The 21,656-nt window shown below is 48.5% G+C and overlaps 1 protein-coding gene across 1 annotated transcript; it reads left to right on the forward strand.

The window, feature by feature from the left end:
* The first annotated feature begins 4,585 nt into the window (after positions 1-4,585).
* On the forward strand, positions 4,586-12,062 carry haus4 (HAUS augmin-like complex, subunit 4). Its single transcript, XM_069941074.1, has 9 exons — positions 4,586-4,811; positions 5,284-5,423; positions 6,304-6,435; positions 6,708-6,851; positions 8,968-9,064; positions 10,003-10,148; positions 10,558-10,688; positions 11,134-11,202; positions 11,828-12,062. The coding sequence occupies exons 1-9, from the start codon at positions 4,775-4,777 to the stop codon at positions 12,036-12,038; spliced, it is 1,107 nt and encodes a 368-aa protein (XP_069797175.1). The 5' UTR covers positions 4,586-4,774; the 3' UTR covers positions 12,039-12,062.
* Positions 12,063-21,656: the final 9,594 nt, after the last annotated feature.

A 21,656-nucleotide genomic window follows, 5' to 3' on the forward strand; every position in this document is an offset into this window, starting at 1 on the left:
TTATACTGTCCTGTCACACACATACTCCCATGGGCAGACACAGAGTGAAGCTCCCTCTACACAGCCCTGTCACACACACACACACACACACTTCTGTGGGCAGACACAAAGTGAAGCTCCCTCTACCCCATCCTGTTTCACACACACACACACACACACACACACACACACTCTGGATCAGACACAGGGTGAAGCTCCCTCTGCACCGTCTCGTCTCACATTCTGGAGTCAGGCACAGAGTGAAGCTCCCTCTACACAGTCCAATCAAAAAAACACACTCCCGGGGTCAGTCACAGAGTGAAGCTGTTGTTACCTCAGCAAAAGTATGAGACACTGAAGAAAAGGTGGATTCACTGGACCTGTGGGATAGAGAAACAAAGAACAGTTAGTCACTGAAGCACCTCTCTCCTCCACTGACTCGTGTCTATCTCCTGTCATATTACTGACTTCTTCGAGAGGGGAGGGGAAAGGAGATAGAGAGGAGTAAGGGAGAAGGGGAGGAGAGAAAGGGAAGAGAGAGAAGGGAGGAGAGAGAGAGGGGAAAAGGGAGAGTGAGGGAGAAAGAGGGAGGGGGAGACAGATGGGAGAGAGTTGAGTAAGAGAGAGGAGGGAGGGGTATAGTGAGGGAGGAGAGGGGGGAGATACATGGGAGATGGAGGGGGAGAGAGGGAGGGAGGATGGGGAAGAGGATTCAGAGACAGGGCGAGGGTCCAGGAGGAGATTGGGGGAGGGAGGAGAGGTCCTGGCGGCAGGTGGGAAAGAGGGGTCCGGGAAGTTGACAGAAGGAGCAGGACAGCCCACACTCTCTATGCTCGGCACTCACTCACAGGACTCTCCTGACAGGACAGGTCAGAGGATGTGTTTGGGATGGAGCTGCTCTTCCTTATAAACCCTTTGGACGGCCCTTACCCAAATTTGGGAGCGGGGACAACGTCAGCATCTGTTTTGCAGCTCCTCCCCTGCTGTCCTCCACCTCCTCCCTCTCTCTCCCTGGACACTTCCTCCCCCACTTCTCTCTCATCTCTACCACCTCCCTCAATCTCACCCCCTCGATCACCCCTTCTCTCCTCCTCTCCCTCTATCCACCACTGCTTCACTGCATGGGGGAGATAGATGGGGAGTGAGAGCGAGGAGAGGGAATAAAAGGGGGCAGAGAAAGGTAGAGAAAGGGGCAGAGATGAGACAGAGGGAGAAGAGGAGTGGAAGAGGGATTAGGTAGAGGAGGGTGAGAAGGTGAAGGGAGGGAGAGGATGGGAGAGGAGTGTAGGAAAGGAGTGAGAGGAGAGGGTGGGGTAGAGGGATGATGGGAGGAATGAGGGGTAAGAGGTAACGGAAGGGATGAGTGGAGAGGGACAGGAGAGAGAAATGGGGGACAAGGACTGAGAGGGATGAGGGCAGAGAGGGAAGGGGGGTCATCAGGGAGATTGAGAGACAGGAGAGAGAGAGGGGGGCTAGTTGAAAGGGAGGTCCCCTGAATCTGCTCTCCCTTTTGAAAGTGTGCCTCTGTTCCAGCTCCCTCAACCCCACCCCCCTTGGGGTCAGTGAGAAGATACAGGCCTCCCACCTCCCTTTACCCCATTGATCCCCAGGGAGGGAGGAACAGCTGCCTCCCCTGGAGAGGGGCCAGGAGCAGCTCTGGGGAAGGCGGGACAGGGCTAGGGAAGAATTCAGGGAATGTCAATGTTGTCCTTGAAGCAACAAGTGTTGGTCATCTTATCCTGGTATTGTCTAAACGCAGACAGCAGAAGCTCCAAGTATGGGCACTCATTGTGCCGTCTGCAGTATTAATAACATCCTAGCCCCTCATAGTCACCTTCCCCAAGGACACCCTCCCAGTCCTTTGTGCGTGAGCAGAAGGCAGTGATGGGGGTGGGGTGTGGGTTGGAGATTAGCTGATGCAGGACAAGGAGTTGGGAACAGTGCACAGTGCTCCTGGTGTGGGATATAGAGACCAGAACCGTGCATGGCACTCCCAGTGTGGGATACGGAGACAGGAACTGTGCACGGTGCTCCCAGTGTGGGATAAGGAGACAGGAACTGTGCACGGTGCTCCTGGTGTGGGATAAGAGACGGGAAATGTACACGGTGCTCCTGGTGTGGGATACGGTGACGGGAATTGTGCACGGTGCTTCTGGTGTGGGATACGGAAACAGGACCTGTGCACGATGCTCCCAACATGGTGTGACCCAGGATATGGAAACAGGATCTGTGCACGGTGCTCTCAACACCGGTCTGACCCAGGGATATGGAAACAAGATCTGTGCAATGTGGTCCAGTGTATCTGTGTACCCCCACCCCCCCCCCCCCCACCTCATAAACCATGATCTTCAGTATCTTTGATGCAATAGGAATAGAAACCCTGGTTAGTTTATGAAAATCAATGGTGAGAATAGAATAGGGTTCCTCATGGGTCTGTGTTAGTATGTGTGCGTATGAGCATGTGTATGCACATGGAGAGGTGGTGAGCAACAGATTGGGAAGTCTGAAATTAATAATTGTTACATTTACTGTGGATAAGATGATGGGAGCTGGTGAATTCAGTGAAAAGATTCCTGATATCTCAAAATATATCATGTTAATAGACATCAATGCAGGAGATGTTCAATCATATCAAGGGAGAATTCTCCAGGGCATGAGCAAGTGGTGAAGCCTTGGGGATTGTTGCAGAACAGAGGGACCTCGAGGTACAGGGACTGACATGATGAATGGTGGGGAGTGTTGTAGAAAGGTACGAGGATTGACATTGTGAATGGTGGGGTCCTCAACAGTTCTGTAGAACTGGGAGACCTTGGGGTACGATGATTGACACAGTGATTGATGGGGAGTGTTCTGGAACTGAACAACCTTGGGTTATAAGGACTGACATGGTGAATGGTGGGGCCCTGGGAGAGTTGTTGAATTGAGAGACCTTGGGGTACAATGACTGACACGGTGAATGGTGGGGAGTGCTGGAGAACAGAGAAACTTCGGGGTATGGGGACTCACATGGTGAATGGTGGGAAGTGTTGTGGAACAGTGAAACCTCAGGGTACAGGGACCATCATGGTGGACGGTGGGGTCTATGTAAAACAGAGAGATCTTAGGGTACACAAACAAATAGGATGAACAGTGGTGAGTGTTGTGGAACAGTGAAACCTCAGGGTACAGGGACCATCATGGTGGACGGTGGGGTCTATGTAAAACAGAGAGATCTTAGGGTACACAAACAAATAGGATGAACAGTGGTGAGTGTTGTGGAACAGAGACCTTGGGCTACAATGACAGATATGGTGAATGGTGAGGAGTGTTGTTGAACAGAGAGACCTTGGGGCATGAGGACTGACAATGGTGAATGGTGGGGTCCTCAGGAGTGCTGTAGAATCGGGAGACCTCGGAGTATGATGACTGATTCAGTGAATAATGGGGAGTGTTGTAGAACAGAGACCTCAGGGTATGGGGACTGACAGAGCGAACAATGGGGAGTGAAGTAGAACAAAGATCTAACAGAGACTGACACAGTCAATGGTAGGGAATGAAGTACAACAGAGACCAAGGGGTCAAGAACTGTTATGGTCAACTGGGGAGTGTTGTAGCTCAGACAGAACTTGGAGTACAAGATTAACACAGTGAATGGTAGGGATTGTTGCAGAACAGATTCTCAGGGTAAGAGGACTGACACAGTGCAATGGTAGGGAGTGTCAGAACAGAGAGGTGTTGGGGTACAGGATGGTGGCAGGTGATGTTGGGGTACAGGATGGTGGCAGGTGATGTTGGGGTATGAGGACTGAAATGGTGAATGGTGGGGAACGTTGCAGAATAGAGTGAATCCAGGTTAATCCAGGTTCCGACAACTGTCACAGTGAATGGTGGGGTCCAGGGGAGTGTTGCCAAACAGAGACCTCGGGGTCTGAGGTCACCCAGTGTCAGAGGTTTTAGAGGGTAGAGGTTTAAGGTGTGAGAGGAGAGATTTCAAGAGGACTGAAGGGGCATCATCTTCATACAAAGGGTGGTGTGTGTGTGGAACAAGCAGCCAGAGGAAGGGGTTGGGGCAGGGACACAGACACCGTTTAACAGTCATCAGGCCGGGTCCAGGGCCAGGGAAGGTTCTGGGGGGAATGGGGAAGGTTCTGGGGGCGGGGGGAGAGTGCGGGGAAGATTCCGGGGGGACGGGGAAGATTCCAAGGGAGACGGGTCTGGTGATAAGGGACTGGGTCAGCAGAAAGTTGTGCTGAAGAAACTCTACCATTGCTGTAGATGCTGAAGCACCGCTTTCACTCACACCCTTTGTCTTACTCACACATCACTGTGGCTCCAGTATGTTATCTTTGGAACAAGAATAGCTCTGATTAAGAACAAGGGGCCTCTTGAAATGGAAGCTCTTTAAATGTCAAGAGAAGGTATTTGGACAAGACAGCTGACGCAAGGATGGGTAAAATTAGACCTTGTCCATTGTTGGGGCTGTTCAAATCTGCACAAACAGATACATATCCTTCAGCTGTCAGTGTCAGTGATCAAGGTGGGGGAAGAGAGGGGGGGAAATTAAAGAGCAAGGGGGAGAAAGGGAGGGGGAGAGAGGGAAGGGGAGAGGGGGAAGAGGAGAGGGGGAGAGAGGGGACAAAAGAGGAATTACAGGGGCGGGTCTTTCTCCATTCCCGGTTTCTACACCCCTTCTCTCTCTTCCCCATTCTCTCCCAGTTGGTCCTCCGAGCAGGGCGGTCTATCCCATAATGCCGCGGGAGCCCGGCGCTCCGCCCACCCTGCCTGTGGCGCGGGAGCAGCTGGCGAGGGAGTGAGGATGGAGGCGGCGAGCGGGGAGCAGCTGAGCCGTGCTGGTAGAGAGGCAGCGCCTCGGGGAGCGGCGTAGGGAGATGGGTCGGAATGGTGGGGGGGGCCGCGCCGCGGGGATGGGCGGTGGCCGGAGTGGTGGTTGGTGTAGGCCCGGAATTCGAGGTACGGGGGCGGGGCCGGGATTGGATGGGCGGGGCCCCTGGATGAAGGGGCGGAACTGGGGGTGAGGGGCGGGATCGGGGATGAAGGGACGGGTCGGAGGATACGGAGGCAGGGCCGGGATTGGATGGGCGGGGCTCTGGATGGAGGGGTGGGGGTGAGGGGCATGACCGGATGGAGGGGCTGGGGATTGAAGGGCGGGGCTGGATGCCGGGGATGGGGGGGCGGGTCGGAGATGATATGGGGCGGGGCCTGGGTTCGATGGGCGGGTCGGAGATGATATGGGGCGGGGCTCGGATGGTGGCCGAACCCTGAGGAGTCATCGCTGGGGTGATTGACAGTTCTCTCCCCCTCCAGCATCCCAGGCCTTGCCGCACCTACATTTGAGCCCTGGGACACTTGGCCAGTACCCAGGACTTTCCCGCCTGCTGCTCGCCCTGAACCAGCGCCTGGACCAAACAGGTCTCAGCCTGCATCTGAAAAGGGAGATGGATCTGGTGAGGGTTGAGGTCCCCTCATGTAACCAGTCAGTTCATCCCTGACCCTTTCCCTCTCACCCCTCCCCATCAGTCAGCCCTTGACTCTTTTCCCCTTCCCCCACCTGCCAGCACTGACCCTTTACCCCTCATCCCTCCCCATCAGCCAGCCCCAAACCCTTTTTCCCTTCACCCGTCCCCATGTCAGCCCTAGACCCTTTTCCCCCTCACCCCTCCCCATGTCAGCCCCTGATCCTTTTTCCCTTTCACCCCTCCCCATCAGTCAGTCGCTGATCCTTTCTGCCCATCAGTCAGCCCCAGACCCTTTACCCCCACCCCTCCCCCATCATCAGCTCTGACACCTTTCCTACTCACCTCTCCCCATTAGTCAGCCCCTGACCCTTTTTCTCCCTCACCCTCCCCACCGGTTAACCCCTTGACACTTTTCCCCTTTGCCCCTCCCCCACCATTCCGCCCCTAATCCATTCCTCTAACCCCTCCCCCAGTCAGACCCTGATCCTTTCCCCTTCTCCCCTCCCCACTGTTAGCTGCTGAACCTTTCCCTCCCCCTCCCCCTACTGGTCAGCCCCTGACCCTTTCCCCCCTCACTCCCTCCCCATATCGGATATCTGCTAACCCTTTCCCCTGCTCCCTCCAGTCAACCGCTGACCCTTTCCCCTCACCCCCAAACCTCTCCTTCCACTGATCAGCCCTGATGTGTCTCTTCTTCAGTCCTTCCCTCTATCCTCTCACCCCCCACTTCTCATCCCCAATGTTTCCCCTTCATTCCCCTCCCCTCATTTCTCCCCTCCTCCTTCCCCCTACCAGCTTACCCATGATGGTCTCCCACCTCTCTTCCTGCCACAGTCCAGCCCTGATCTACCTCCCTCTCCCCACACAGGTGTATGTAGACCTGAGGCAGTGTAGGCGCCAGTGGCTGGTTGCACATACACTGGAGCGGACAGTGGAGGAGTTGCTAGACCAGCATCATGCAGCCCGCGCTGACCAGACCCCAACTCCAGAAGACAAGCAGGTGACGGGGAGGTGTGGGTGGGAAAGGGATGTGTGGGGGAGTGTTGGGTGGGGGAGAGGTGGGGAAGTGATGGGGAGGAGAAGGTGGGGGAGGGATCGGGAGCTATGGGGAAAGGTTGGGAGATGATGGGGAGGGATGGGTGGGAGAGGGGTCGGGAGGGAAGTTTGGAGAAGGATGAAGTGAAGGGAAGGATGGGAGGGGTGGGAGGGGGAGGGGTGGGGTTGAGGGTCACCCGAGGATGAAAGGTCATGGCTGCTGTATCTGACTCACAGTTTGTGGGGGTTCTGGAGCGCTGCTGGGTCCTGGGCCGGTGCCACAGGGGTCTGGATGTCCAGGGTGCTGTGTGTGACCCAGAACATCCTCCATTGCTTAGCCTGGGGAAGCGGCACCTCAACCAGCTCAACCCCACGAATGTGGTGAGAATTCCCCCACTTCGCACCCTCCTTCGCGCCCTCTCTCCACACACCCCGCCTCTCTTACCCCACTCTATGCCCCCATTCTCTGCGCGGCAACCCTCCACATGCCCCCATTCTCTTTTTCCCCCTTCTCTGTACCCCCCACTTTACATACCCCTCCACATGCCCCCTACTCTACTACTCATTATCCATTCCCCCAATTCACACCCCCCTGCGTGTGCCCCCATTCTGCACCTCCTTCCCTGTGCCCCCACCACACCCTCCTCCGCATGCCCCCTCTGTTCCCCCTTCTCCATGCCCCCCACTTCACATCCCTCTCCATGTGCCCTTTACTCTGCACTCCCTTCTCCGTGCCCCCCACAATACCCCCCTCTGTGTGCCCCCTACTCTGCAACCCCTTCTCTGCACCCCATTCTCCGCACTTTCTTCTCCATCCTCCTCTACATGCCGCACCTCCCTCTCCACTCCCCCCTCTTTACCCTCCCTCTCTCCCTACCCTTCCCATTCTCCCCCTTTCTCTCCTCTTTCATGCTGTCCCTCTTTCTCCTTTCCCTTCCCCCTCATTTCAGGTTCGTTTAGTTTATACATTTGGACAAAACAGCTTTTTCCTTTGGTTCTCATTGTAAAAACATGCAAATGCATTTACAAGTAATTTACATGCAGTACATATTGTTGCATCATAAGGCACTTTCTGGTGCATTCTCCGCCAAGAATGTGCCTGCAGAAGCAGATTCAGAGCTGTGGAATGGCCATTCAGGTAGCAGCGCTGAAAGCACAGCGCTGGCCACCTGAAAGAGACAGGTTCACGAGAGGCGCCTTGGAGCGCACTCCGGCTCCTGTCCCTTCAAGCTGTCAATGCTGACATCCCGCGCTGGCCGCCCCAGCCCTGATGTCCTGCACTGGGGGGGCATCGGGGAGGGGGGCTGTCAGACGCTCGCCAACTGATTGTCATCCCCTTTGCAGCTTCACTCAGGTGCCTGGGGGATCTGAGTGCTACGTCGATTATCCCTCCCGGAGGAGGGTTACGAAGTGCGCCTCGAAGGTGCCTCCTGCGCTTTCAGGTGGCCTCCCGCCAACTGCATAGGGATATAATGTGCGGCTTTACAACGGGGGATTTTGGCCACCTGAAAGTGCACATAGATTCTCGGGTGGGAGGGGGAATGGCATGAGGAGTTCATGAGGTCAGCAGCAGCCTCACTGCCCGTGGGAAGAAGCTGTTTCTCAGCCTGGTGCTTCTGACTGATACTTCTGTACCTTTCCCAATGGGAGTAGCTGGAAGATGCTGTGTGCGGGTGCTGGGGGTCCTTAATGATTTTCTGAGCCATCTTCAGACAACGATCCCAGAAGATCACTTCGATGGGGTTGGGGGAGAAGGAGCCCACAGTGACCTTCTCTTCCGCTCTTATGGTCCTGTGGATTGACCTCTGATCCAATACTCTGCAGCAACCGTTCCACATTGTGATTGCAGCTAGCCAGGCCAATAAAGCTCCTTTAGAAGGTTTACATAATGGTGGCCAGGAGCCTTGCCCTCAGCTTTCTCAGGAAGTGCAGTCGCTGTCGTACTTCCTGACAAATGAGGAGATGTTGAGTGTCCATGATAGGTCACATTAAGTGAACTCCAAGGAACTTGGTGCTCTCCACTCTCTCCACTACAGAGTTATTGATGTGTAGTGGAGGGCTGTCGTCTCTAATCCACCTGAAGTCCACGATCATCTCCTTTGCCTCATCCACATTGAGACACAGGTTGCTATTCCCACACCATATCACGATTTTCTATCTCTTCTCTGTAGTGTGACTCATCATTGTCTCCTTCCCCTCCCCCTCCCCATTTCCCCTCCCCATTTCACCTCCCCTTCACCCCTTCCCTCTTTCCCCCCCTCTCCCTCATTTTTTCCCCTCCCCCCTAACTCCCCTTCCCATCTCCCACTCCTCTTTAATCTCTCCCTCCCTCTCTTTCCATCCCTATTTCTTCCTCCCCTTTCTCCTCTCTCCCCTCACATCTCCCGTCTTTTCCCCCTATCCCTCCTCTCCCCATCCTTCTTTCCCTTAACTCACCCTTTTCTCCCCTATCCCTCTCCCCACTTGGATTAACCCTTGCCATGCTGTGCCCCTGCAGGAGCAACAGGCGATGAGAGAGAGGCTGATAATTGAATTGGAGGAGCGACTGGCTGCACAGTGTCTCGACCTTATGTCCTATGTGTGGCCTCAGTACGGTGAGGGGAGGAGGCAGGAAATCAGGGAGGGTGAAGGTGGAACAGCGTGGTTGGGATCTGCATTGGGACCGGTGGGGGGGGGGGGGGGTCGGGTCCGTGCAGAGGGCCCTGGGGGGGGGGGGGGGGGATCAGAATCCATGCAGAGGGCACTGGGGAGAATCGGGGTCAGTGCAGAGGGTCCTGGGGGGAGTCGGGGTCCATGCAGAGGGACCTGGGTGGGAAGGGGGTCGGAGTCTGCGCAGAGGGACCTGGGAGTCAGGGTACTAGATTGTACCAGTCTCCCACCACCAACCCAGCAATGAATTCCAGGCTCCCACTACTGAACTAAAACTCTTATTCCTGATGACTCTCCTGAACTTTTCTCCACTTCCCTCAGACAGATGTCCTCTAGTGTTTGCTGTGGCCACCCTGGGAGAAAGGTGCTGGCTGTCCACTTTACCAAATCCCTTTGTAACCTTGTATTTTCATGCACCTCTCATCCTTTGTCTTCTCAAAGAGAAAAACCCCAGTTCTGTCAATCTTCCTTCCTGAGACACGTTTTCAAATCAAGGCAGCATCCTGGGAAGCATGCTTCACCTTTCTCTGTAATTCAGCTCCTCGTTCCGGCAACATCCTTGTAAATCTGCACTCGTTCAATCTTATTGATATCTTTCCTGTAGTTAGGTGATCAAAACTGCACACAATCCTCCAAATTTGGGCTCATCCTATGTCTCGTACAAGTTTACGGTAAGTTTATTATTATTATCAGTCTGCACACAACCAACCAGACAAAATAAATCTCCTTCCTCTCTGACTCTCTCTCCCCACCCCCTTTCCCTTCCTACTCTCTCCCCTCCCTCCTCCCCTTCCTGTCCTTTCCCCTCTCTCTCACCCCCTCCCCTTCTTCCCCATCCACTTTCTCTCTTTCCCTCCTCCCACTCTTTCTCTTCTCTCCCCAGAAACTGAGAGCAGGTCCCGACGACTGACCCGTTGCAGGACACTCCAGGACTGGATCCAGACACAGGAGCAGCATCTCAACTCCCTGAGGGAACAGTCACTGACCAACCGGTTGGTACTGAGGAGGCAGTCAATAATCTGTCTTACGGTGAGATCGGGTCCCCACTCAATCTCCAGTCTCCCACCCCCAGCGTGAGAGATGATTTCCCACACTCCCCTCCACCAGGGAGACCCTCTGCATCGCACCCATTCCCATGATGAGGGTTTCCCACTCAACTCCACGCCCATTCCCTCTTCCTTACCTCCATCTCACTCCCTCCTCATCCCGAATCTCATGGTGAGAGACGGTTCCCTACTCATTCCCCCACCCCACTCCCACCTCCTCACCTTCACTCCCCAACCCCATAGGTGTAAAGCATTCCCCCAACCCCACACCCTCACCAACAACCCCCACGGTGTGAGACAGTTCCCCATTCACTCTCCTCCCTCACCCTGAAACCAGCATGAGTGCACAGACTCCCCAACCCTCCACCTCACTCCCTCCTCTCTGCCCCCAGGTGCTAAACCACATCTCAGAGTTGCTTCACACACTCGCTGAGACCCACTACCTGACCCAACGGCCGCTCCTGGACCACTCACTCAAAGACTACTTGCAACTGAAGGCCCAGGCATTGGTCACCAAGCTGGGGTGAGTCGCTGGTGGTCACATTGGGGCCGAGGAATCTGGGGGTGGTGAGAATTGTAGGGGGGTGGTCTGAGGAGTCCCAGATGGTGGGGGGGTAACAAGGGGTGGGCATACAGGTTCCACAGGGGTGGGTCTCAGGGAGGTTGAACAAGTTCCAGAGGGTGGGGGTGGTCACAAGAGGGTCAGAGAGGGAGTCATCAAGGGAGTGTGCCAGCAAGGGGAGGAGGGAGCAGCCTGGTGAGGGAGAAGGGAGGAGCCTGGGGACGAGGGGGGATGGAGTGGCCTGGTGAGGGGTAGAAGGAGCTCCCTGGGGACGAATGGGAGGGAGGGATCACCTTAGTGAGAATGGAGGGATCTCCCTGGGGACGAATGGGAGGGAGGGAGCACCAGGATGAGGGGAGAGGGCGTGCCTCAGGAGTAGATTGTCAAACCTATCTTCAACCCACAGGTTGCTGAGACTGGAGCTGCAGCATGAGGCCTTCAACCAAGATGTAGTGGGAGCTCACCAAGCAATCAGGTAATGATCAATGATATCCCACTGGAATCCCCCTGCCCCTACCACATGACCCTCACCTCCCTCTCCGACTAGACCCCCACCTCAACCAGGAGCTCACCAAGCGATCAGGTAGTGACCAAGGATAACCCACCGGAATCTCCCCCCCACCACGTGACCCTCACCCTTCCTCTCTGATTAGACCCCCATCTCGACCGGGAGGACGTGGGAGCTCATGAAACAATCAGGTAGCGACTTGGGATCTCCCAGTGGACATCCCCTCATCTCCTCTATCCCCCCTTTCCTCTCCTCCTCCGTCTGCCATCTCCCCTCCCTCTCTCTCCACCCTCTAACTTTCTCCAACCTCATTCTCTCACCCTCTCTCATCCCTTCTCGCCCCTCCCTCTCATCCCCTCTCTGTCCCTCGCTCTTTGGCTCCCCATTTTCTGTCTACCGTCCCTCTCCGTCTCTCTCTCTCTCTCTCTCTCTCTCAACTCTCTCAAGCCTGCCCTTACCACTGAGGAGTTTTACTGACCCTCTCCCCATCTCTGTCTGTCCCTCTTCCCCCAGGCCAGAGCTGAGCTGGCCCTCACCAGGGAGAGACCATTACTGACCCTCTCCCCACCTCTCTCTGCCCCTCTTCCCCTAGGCAGGAGCTAAGCCATGCCCTCAGCACAGAGGAGATCAGGAGGAGCAAGCTCCAGGGGCAGGTAGACCTCTACCAACTGCTGGGACCAGAATTCGAGGAACTGGCGCAAGAGTACAGCCGTTTACTCAACCTGGTGGAGCACCGTTGCTGGGTCCTCCGCGAGTTCTCCCCCACAGTCAATCCGCACCAGGACTCCCCAGGGCAGGGATGAGGAAATAAAGCTGCTGCCCCTGCATCTCCTGCTGTCCGTTTACTCTCCACTGAGGGGGGAGGGGGAGCAGGTGAGAAAGAGAGGGGGGAGAGAGGGAGACGGGGGAAGAGAAGCAGTGGAGGGGAGAGAGTGGGGAGGGGTGCGACAAAGGTAGGGGGAAGGAGAGAAAATATGGATAGAGGGGAGAGAGACAAGGCAAGTGGAGATATGCACGTCACTGTTTCTCTTCATCCAGGGTCAGTAGTCTAAAACCAGAGGGCGGTTTAAGGTGAGAGGGGAGAGATTTTAAGGGGTCCTGAGGGGCACCATCTTCACACAGAGGGTGGCAGGTGTGTGGGACGAGCTGCCGGAGGAAGGGTTTCAGGCAGAGACACAGACACCATTTAACAGACATTGGGACATGTCCAGGAACGGGGCAGGTTCAGAGGGAGATGGGGACAGGGAAGGTTCAGGGGGGATGGGGACAGGGAAGGTTCAGAGGGGGATGGGGATGGTTCGGAGGGGGACAGGCTGTTGGTAGATTTAGTGATTATCGGCAAACTCTGTCAGACTGTGGGAAATTCAAATAGTGGGTACAAGAGCGGCTGACGCACAGGCTATCTAATCATCACGGGAGAGTCAAGCAGCCGACTCACTGCCATTTAAAGACCTCAGAAGTTAGGACCACCCACCCACAGGCCATTGAAAGAAGACCAGAACATGCTGATGCAGAGTGAGGCTACAGATCAAAATAAGTTGTCAGGCTCTGAGGCCTCTGCTTCCGACCATCCTCCAAGATTATTTTATAATCTTTGTAAAATAAACTGGATGAACTCGGAACCAGATTATAGCCGTAGAGGGGCATCAGAGATTGGTGTGTGATGTGCTTCACAGAAAATATGACTGAATGAGGGAATTTTGGACACAAGCTGCAGCCAGAGGGCTTCACCCTCCATCATGAGGACCGTACACTGGTATCAGGAAAAAACAGAGATGGCGTTTGCGTCATCACACATGATGGTTATATCCCAGTTCTACTCCCCCGACCTGGAACACCTGGCGATCAAGTGTCGCCTATTCTACCTGCCGAGAGAGTTGACCGCCATCATTCTGGTCGCTGTGTACGTTCCACCCCAGGCTAACATCAGGCTGGCACTGGAGGGACGGAGCACTGTGATCAGCAGCCATGAGACGGCACATCCTGATGCTTTCCTGATCACCGTAAAGGACTTCAATCCGGCCAATCTGAAGAAGTCTCCAACAAACTACCACCAACATATAACATGTGAAACCAGAGGAGCCAACACACTCGCCCACTGCGATACCACCATGAAGAACATCTACCAAGCCAGACCATGACTGCACTTCAGCAAGTCTGATCCTTCTCTCAGTATACAAGCAGAGGCTGAAGACCACAGCACCAGTGGTGAAGATAGAGAAAGGATGGTCGAGGGAGGTGGAGGAGTGTCTGCAGGATGCTTTGGTCCATATTAAAGGACACACTTAGAACTGAATTATTTTGTAGCAGGTATCACTGACTTCAAGACCTGTGTGGAGGGGAGTCACGTGATGGAGTAGTGGCCAGACGGTGAACTCTAGCCCTCTCCAGAAAAGTCGGAAAAAACAAAGGAAAACACAAAGGCACAGAAATAAAAGTTAAAGAAAAGTGAGTATAAAGGTGGAAAGAAGATGGCGACAAAAAAAGAAAAATCAAAATCAACGGTAAGAAGAGAGGAAGAGAAGACAACGGAGGAAGAAGGAGAAGGCCTTACCTGTTCGAAGAGGCCCGCGGTGGAGAGAGAAACCCGCTCCCTCAGGTCGGTAGAAAGTGGACTACAAAAATGGCTCATTGAGCCGAGTAAAAGTGCGCAACCGCGCATGAAAAAAACACACCGACGGGAGGGGTGACCAGCTGGGGAGTCGATCTCCACAGCCGGCAATGACAGCTGCAGAACACCTGCAGCAAGAATAGAACACAGAAGACAATGAAAACAAGAAAGAAGAGAAGAAAAGGGCAACAAAGAAACAACAGATGGCCAACCCAGAGGAAGAAGAAGAGGAAGAGTACAGTGAAATAGAAGAAGAAGGGAAAGGCAAGATAAAGGATATACTTTCTCTTATTAAAGAATACATGGAGTCATTTAAAGAATGGCAAACACAGGAATTTAATGATTTAAGAAGATGAATAAACAACACAGAAGAGAAAATGAATAAAATAGATATGACCTTAACAGAAATGGGAAAGAAAATGGACAAGATGGAGAGCGGGAAGCAGCAGTAGAAATGGAGGTAGAGGACTTAAAAAAGAAATTAGAGGAATCTAATAAAAAAGTTATAAAGACACAAGAACTGTTAGCTCAGAAAATAGATATAATGGAAAATTATAACAGAAGAAATAACATAAAGATAGTGGGTCTTAAGGAAGATGAAGAAGGCAAGAATATGAGGGAGTTTATAAAAGATTGGATCCCTAGGATCCTAGGATGTCCAGAACTACAGCAAGAAATGGAAATAGAAAGGGCACATAGAGCATTGGCCTTTAAACCACAGCCACAACAAAAACCAAGATCTATTTTAGTAAAATTCCTAAGATATACTACAAGAGAAAAGGTACTGGAGAAGACAATGGAAAAAGTAAGAGAGGGCAACAAGCCACTGGAGTACAAAGGGCAAAAAATCTTCATTTATCCAGATATAAGTTTTGAACTCCTAAAGAAAAGAAAGGAGTTCAATACAGCAAAGGCGATTTTATGGAAGAAAGGGTATAAATTTATACTAAAGCATCCAGCGGTATTGAAAATATTTGTTCCAGGACAACAAAACAGACTATTCTCGGATCCAGAAGAAGCACGAAAATTTGCAGAACAATTACAAAATAGACTGAGGGATGAAGACGTGTAATGAGAGTAAAAATGACCACGATTTATATGTATGTGGGTAAAGAGGTATAAGTGTGTATATGTATAATGTGCATACGTGAATGTATCCGTATTTAGAGGAAAATATAGATAGTATAGACAAGAATTAATAAGGGAAGGAAATGGAATAGAGGGAATAAGGAGGGAACTAAAAGAGTGACCTTTGTTACATATGAAAAGTGAAATCTTTTCTGGGGGGGCTGGGTGGGGAGGAGTTGCGGTCACTGCAAAATCAGCTGACGCTTGCGAGTGAATTCGCAAACCCAAATGGAGAGGGGAGATGTGGTTGTCCGACAAGGGATAAAGGACAACTCAGGAGGGGAAGGGGAGATTGGGGCTAAAAAAGTTTTAAATAGGAGAATAAGGAAAATGTTTGATGTTTTAGGAATGTTGTCTTATAAAGGGTTTAAAATAAGAAAACAAATGGAAAAGGAGGAAAGGTAATGATGGAAAAACGGAAAGGGAAGATAAACAAAGTATAAAATGGCTACGATGAACTATATGACTTTAAATATTAATGGAATACATAACCAAATTAAAAGGAAGAAACTGCTAAATTTACTGAAAAAAGAAAAAATTGATATAGCATTTGTGCAAGAAACACACTTAACTGAATGGGAGCACAAGAAATTAAAGAGAGATTGGGTACGACATGTAACAGCAGCATCGTATAATTCAAAAGCAAGAGGAGTAGCTATATTAATTAGTAAAAATGTGCCATTTAAAATAGAAGAGGAAATAATAGATCCAGCAGGGAGATATGTAATGATAAAATGTCAGATATATTCGGAGTTTTGGAATCTACTCAATGTATATTCACCTAACGAAGAAGATCAAACGTTTATGCAAGATATCTTTTTGAAGGTAGCAAATACGCAAGGAAACATATTAATAGGAGGGGATTTCAACCTGAATTTGGATTCTAATATGGATAAAACTGGGAAAAAAAATTAACAGAAAGAACAAAGTAACCAAATTTATAATTAAATCGATGGAAGAAATGCAACTTTTGAATATATGGAGGAAACAACGCCCAAAAGAAAAGGAATATTCATATTACTCGGCTAGACATAAAACATACTCAAGAATAGACCTATTTTTGTTATCAGCTAGTATGCAAGATAGAGTAAGAAAAACAAAATATAAAGCTAGAATACTATCGGACCATTCACCCTTAATATTGACAGTAAAGCTAGAGTACATCCCTCCAAGAATGTATAGATGGAGATTAAACCCCATGTTACTTAAAAGGCAGGATTTTAGAGAATTTATTGAAAAACAAATAAAAATGTATTTTGAAATAAATACGGAATCAGTGGAAGATAAGTTTATACTATGGGATGCAATGAAAGCATTCATTAGAGGGCAAATAATAAGTTATGTAACCAAGATGAAGAAGGACTATAATCAGGAAACAGAGCAGTTGGAAAGGGAAATAGTAATTATAGAAAAAAAATCAGCAATGAAGGAAGATACAACTAAAAGAAGAGAATTGGTGGATAAAAAAATAAAATATGAAACACTACAAACATATAAGGTGGAGAAGAATATAATGAAGAAAAACAGAAATATTATGAACTAGGTGAAAAAATGCACAAAATCCTAGCATGGCAGCTTAAGACAGAACAAGCTAAGAAAATGGTATTGGCATCAAGGAAAAAAGACAAACAAATGACATATAATCCAAAAGAAATTAAGGAAAACTTTAGAGAATTCTATGAACAATTATACCGAACTGAAAACGAAGGGAAAGAAGGGAAAATAGATGAATTTCTGACTAAAATTGAACTACCAAAACTACAAATAGAGGAACAAAATAAATTAACAGAGCCATTTGGAATAGTAGAAATACAAGAGATAATAAAAAAATTACCAAATAATAAGACACCAGGAGAGGATGGATTCCCAATAGAATTCTACAAAACATTTAAAGACATTAATTCCACCCTTCCTAGATGTAATCAACCAGATTGATGAAACACAAAGCTTACCAGATTCATGTAAAACAGCAATAATTACAGTAATACTAAAGCAAGGGAAAGATCCACTCTCACCAGCGTCATATAGACCAATATCTTTACTAAACACAGATTATAAGATAATAGCTAAACTATTAGCAAACAGATTAGCAGAGCATGTACCAAAAATGGTAAATTTAGACCAAACTGGATTTATCAAAAAAAGACGCACAACAGACAATATTTGTAAATTTATTAACTTAATTCATGCAGTAGAAGGAAATAAAGCACCTACAGTAGCAGTTGCTTTAGACGCAGAGAAGGCCTTTGACAGAGTAGAATGGAATTATTTATTCAAAGTATTGCAAAAATTCAGTTTACCGGAGAAGTATATTAATTGGATTAAAGCATTATATAAGGGACCGTTAGCGAAAGTGACAGTAAATGGACATGTATCAAAGCAATTTAACTTAAGCAGGTCAACGCGGCAGGGATGCCCTCTATCACCTTTATTGTTTGCGTTAGCTATAGAACCACTAGCAGAATTGATAAGAATAGATAATAATATAAAAGGAATAAAAATAAAAGACAGGGAATATAAAATCAGTCTATTTGCGGATGATGTTATAGTGTACTTAACAGAACCAGAACTATCAATAAAAGAATTATATAAGAAATTGAAGGAATATGGAGAAGTGTCGGGTTACAAGATAAACGTAAATAAAAGTCAAGCAATACCTATGAATAATGCGGATTTCTCAAAATTTAAGAAGGAATCTCCATTTAGATGGCAAATGCAGGCAATAAGATACCTAGGTGGACAAATAAACAAAAATCTCGGCCAACTATATAAACTCAATTATTATCCACTAACGAAAAAATTACAAGACGATTTAGAGCATTGGAAAGATTTACCACTAACACTAATAGGAAGGATAAACTGTATTAAAATGAACATTTTTCCAAGGATATTATACTTATTTCAGGCAATTCTTCAAGGAGTTGAAGAAAATAATAAGGAAATTTTTATGGAGAGGGGGGAAACCGAGGATAGCACTAGATAAATTAACAGAATGGTATAAACAAGGAGGCTTACAACTGCCAAACTTTAAAAATTATTATAGAGCCGCACAATTAAGATACCTATCAGATATTTATCAAACAAGGGAAAAACCAGACTGGACGAGATTAGAATTAGATAAAATAGGGGAAAAGATACCTGAACACATATTATATAAATGGGATGAAAAATTGGTACAACATAGAAGTTCTCCAGTATTACATCATCTCAATATTTGGAAGAAGATTCATGTAGAAAGAAATAAAACAAATTATCAATTACCAAAACTAATATTGATGCAAAACAAGTTGCTCCCTTTTACAATAGATAACCTTTCCTTTAGAGAATGGGGAAAAAAAAGGGATTAAAAGAATAGAAAATTGTTTTTCAGGAAATAGATTCTTATCCTTTGAACAAATGAAAGATAAGTACAATATAACTCAAGATACAGCGCTGGCGTATTACCAATTGAGATCCTACTTGAAGGATAAATTAGGAAGCAGTTTGAGTTTGCCAGAGGCAAGTAACCTTAAATATGTGATTACAGATACAATGATAATCAAAAGATTTATAACAAATATGTATATTAAACTGCAAGAAAAGGAGAATGAGGAAACAAATGGTAAAACTAAACAAAAATGGGAACAAGATTTAAATATAAAGATAAAAAAGGAAACATGGGAGAAATTATGTTCTGGAACGTTAAGAAATACAATAAATACGAGGCTACGTATGGTACAATATAACTGGATATACAGACTATACATTACACCTCAAAAATTAAATAAATGGGACCCAACAGTATCTGATAGATGTTTTCGATGTAAAAAAGAAATGGGAACAACAATTCATGCAATCTGGACATGTGAGAAAGTAGAAAAATTTTGGGAAGATCTCAGTCAGATATTAAATAAAATAACAGAAAACAATATACCAAAGAATCCAGAGATCTTTCTCCCAAGTAACATAAAAAACAAAGAATTTGGAATTGATTTGGAGGATGCACAAAAAAGATTTGTTAAGATAGCTCTAGCCGTAGCAAAAAAATGTATTATGTCAACCTGGAAATTGGAAGATAATTTGAAAATACAACAATGGTATATAGAAATGAATAAATGTATTCCATTCGAAAAAATAACATATAGTTTAAGAAATAATATTGAAATATTCAAACAAATATGGGAGCCTTACATTAAATACAATAGTGAAAACCTACCGGGGACGATCATTACCTAAGTTGATGGAAGGAGAAGGAAAAAAAGAATGGACTCAGTAGAATTTCTGATGTATTTTTGTTGAGTGACAACATTGTCTGACTGATTTAATGTATCCTAGATTGTATACCTTAAATGGATGGGAGGGGGGGTGGGTTGGGAGGAGGGAGGGGGGGAGAAAATGTCACTGTATATATGTGAAAAGGAAAAAGTGTGTATCATGGCTAATGTGATTTATGGTGTGAAAAATAAAAAAATTAAAAAAAAAGACCTGCGTGGACGAGTGTAATAATGCTGCAAAACAACGGATTTCAGGATATGCTCATGACAATAAGTTCGGATTTGGATCCGGGAAAGTTTAGAGGGAGCCGGGGGGGTGGGGCTGACTGGAAGGGGTTCAGGGGATTGGGGGCGAAAATTCTCGGGGTCTGTGAGGACAGGGAGTGTGAGGGGTGGGACCAGGATTGTAGGGTCTGGGGGTTGAGGGGAGGGGAGGGGGGTGAAGGGGTGAAGGATGGGAGAAGCTGGGGTGAGGGGATGGGAGAGGGGTGAGGGACGGGAGAGAGGGTGAGGGGGTTGAGGGAATAGGAGAAGGGGGTCGAGGGAAGTAAACGTCACGGAACCACGGGTGCTGGTGAAACTCGGGTCTCCCTGCATCCACAAGATGTTAAGGGTGAGCAACTTTTCGGGACTGAGGTCGTTGTCAGGGTGTGTGGAAAAGGCAGGCGGGTGCCCAATAAAAAGGTGGGGGAGAGAATGGGGTGAGATGGGAGGGAAATTCTCGACTTGCAAGGACGTCCAATCATCAGACACATCTTTCTCCCCACCCACCCTCTCCGCCTTCCCCAGGGCCCACTCCCTCCGTGACCCCCTTGTCCATTCCTCCCTTCCCGCCCCTTGGCTCCTATTCATGTGACCGCAGGAAGGGACTCAGCCCCTCCATTCTGGCCCCATGTTGTCCAAGTAAAGCCACACTTCGCCTGTGAATCTGCAGGAGTCACCCAGGGCATCCGGAGCTCCCAAGGTGGCGTCGGGGAGACTGGCTGCGGGCTGGGAGCCTAACTTATGCACTTTCACTACTGTGGGCAACTATTTTAATTCCACACCCCATTCCCGCACCTACATGGCTCATCCACAAACCTTGTATTCACTTTGCACATTTATTATTGAATATTTATTTTTTATTGCATTTCACAGTCAGTCTTTCATTGTTTATATTTCTTTCGTATATTTATTGAATTGAATATTTTGTTTATATAGCACATTTTAAACACAGCGGAATGTTGGTCCAAAGTGCGGTACACCAAATCAAAAACAAACCCAACCTGGACAAGAGAGTCCCGGGTCAGAGAGAATGACCGGCTCCCTGGACAACTAGGACAAAAGCGGGGCCAGGACTTTGATCTGATCATCGTTTCTTAAAATCGTTAGAATGAGGAGCAGTTTAAAAAAAAGACTCTCGGAGACTGGTGCATCATTTAGAATAAACACTTTAGACTCAAAACTTTACATGCAATTCATTAAATGGCAAGCTAAACTAATTATATATAAAAAAAACACTCAGTTGCAATTGTATAAAAATGAATAATCTGCCACCGATACTTCTTTCTCCCCCACCCCCCAAAAAACACACCCTAAGGGTTCCGCAGCAGCCCTCGGCAGTCTCTCCGTTCACCTTCTCTGGTACCAGGGGTTATGGCATTGGCACCTCCGTGCCCCACAGGCTCCCACATTACCACCGACCCCCACAACTCGGCCCCTCAGGAGCGTCCCACCAGCTTGGAGAAGTCCCGGCCCCGCAAACAGTCCACAGTTCGGCTCCAAAACTTCGGTGAGGCATTCTCCCCGTCCTCCTCTCCCCCTCCTCTTTCCCTCTACCCCCTCCCCTCCTCTCTCCCCTCTCCCTTCCCCTCTCCTCGAGCCAACAGCGACAAATCCTGGGCTCCACTTCGGTCGCCGCAGCTTCACGTTGGTCGCCCTGACCCCAGGCTGGGCTGCCCCAGCCTCCGCGTCAGTCTCCGCGTCAGTCTCTCACAGGACACACCACTGTCCTCCACCCTGACTTTCAATATATTTATCTTTTTATTTATATTTTATTTAATTTTTAAGAATATGCGCACACACAAAGGACTCAATGAATGTATATACGAATATACAAAAAATTATTTCCTTAAAATGCACATTGAACCTAGAAATAATCTGTCCCCCTCCTTAAGAGAAAGGAAAAGAGACAGTGAACTGAGGGGGAGAAAAAGAACAAGGAAAAGAGGAAAGAGTTGGCATCAACATTAAATACAATCAAATAAGAAATAAAGGTAAAAATATTAAATTACTAATAAGGGATGAAAATATAAAATATTTAATAAATAGAAACTATCTGGGCATTTAAATAATTCAGATAAAGCTGTCAAATATCCCTGAACATGTTCTATTAATTAGAAGTCGTTTTCTCCAGCGGTACACAAATTTGTGTCTCCATATTCCAATGA

Source organism: Narcine bancroftii, chromosome 5, assembly GCF_036971445.1.
Source record: "Narcine bancroftii isolate sNarBan1 chromosome 5, sNarBan1.hap1, whole genome shotgun sequence".
Lineage (NCBI taxonomy): Eukaryota > Metazoa > Chordata > Chondrichthyes > Torpediniformes > Narcinidae > Narcine > Narcine bancroftii.

Coding starts and splice junctions, on each gene's coding strand:
- haus4 (XM_069941074.1), top strand. CDS start 4,775: ATGGAGGCGGCGAGCGGGGAGCAGCTGAGCCGTGCTG. Junction 4,812..5,283: donor GGAGCAGCTGAGCCGTGCTG/GTAGAGAGGCAG, acceptor CTCCCCCTCCAG/CATCCCAGGCCTTGCCGCAC. Junction 9,065..10,002: donor CTATGTGTGGCCTCAGTACG/GTGAGGGGAGGA, acceptor TTCTCTCCCCAG/AAACTGAGAGCAGGTCCCGA.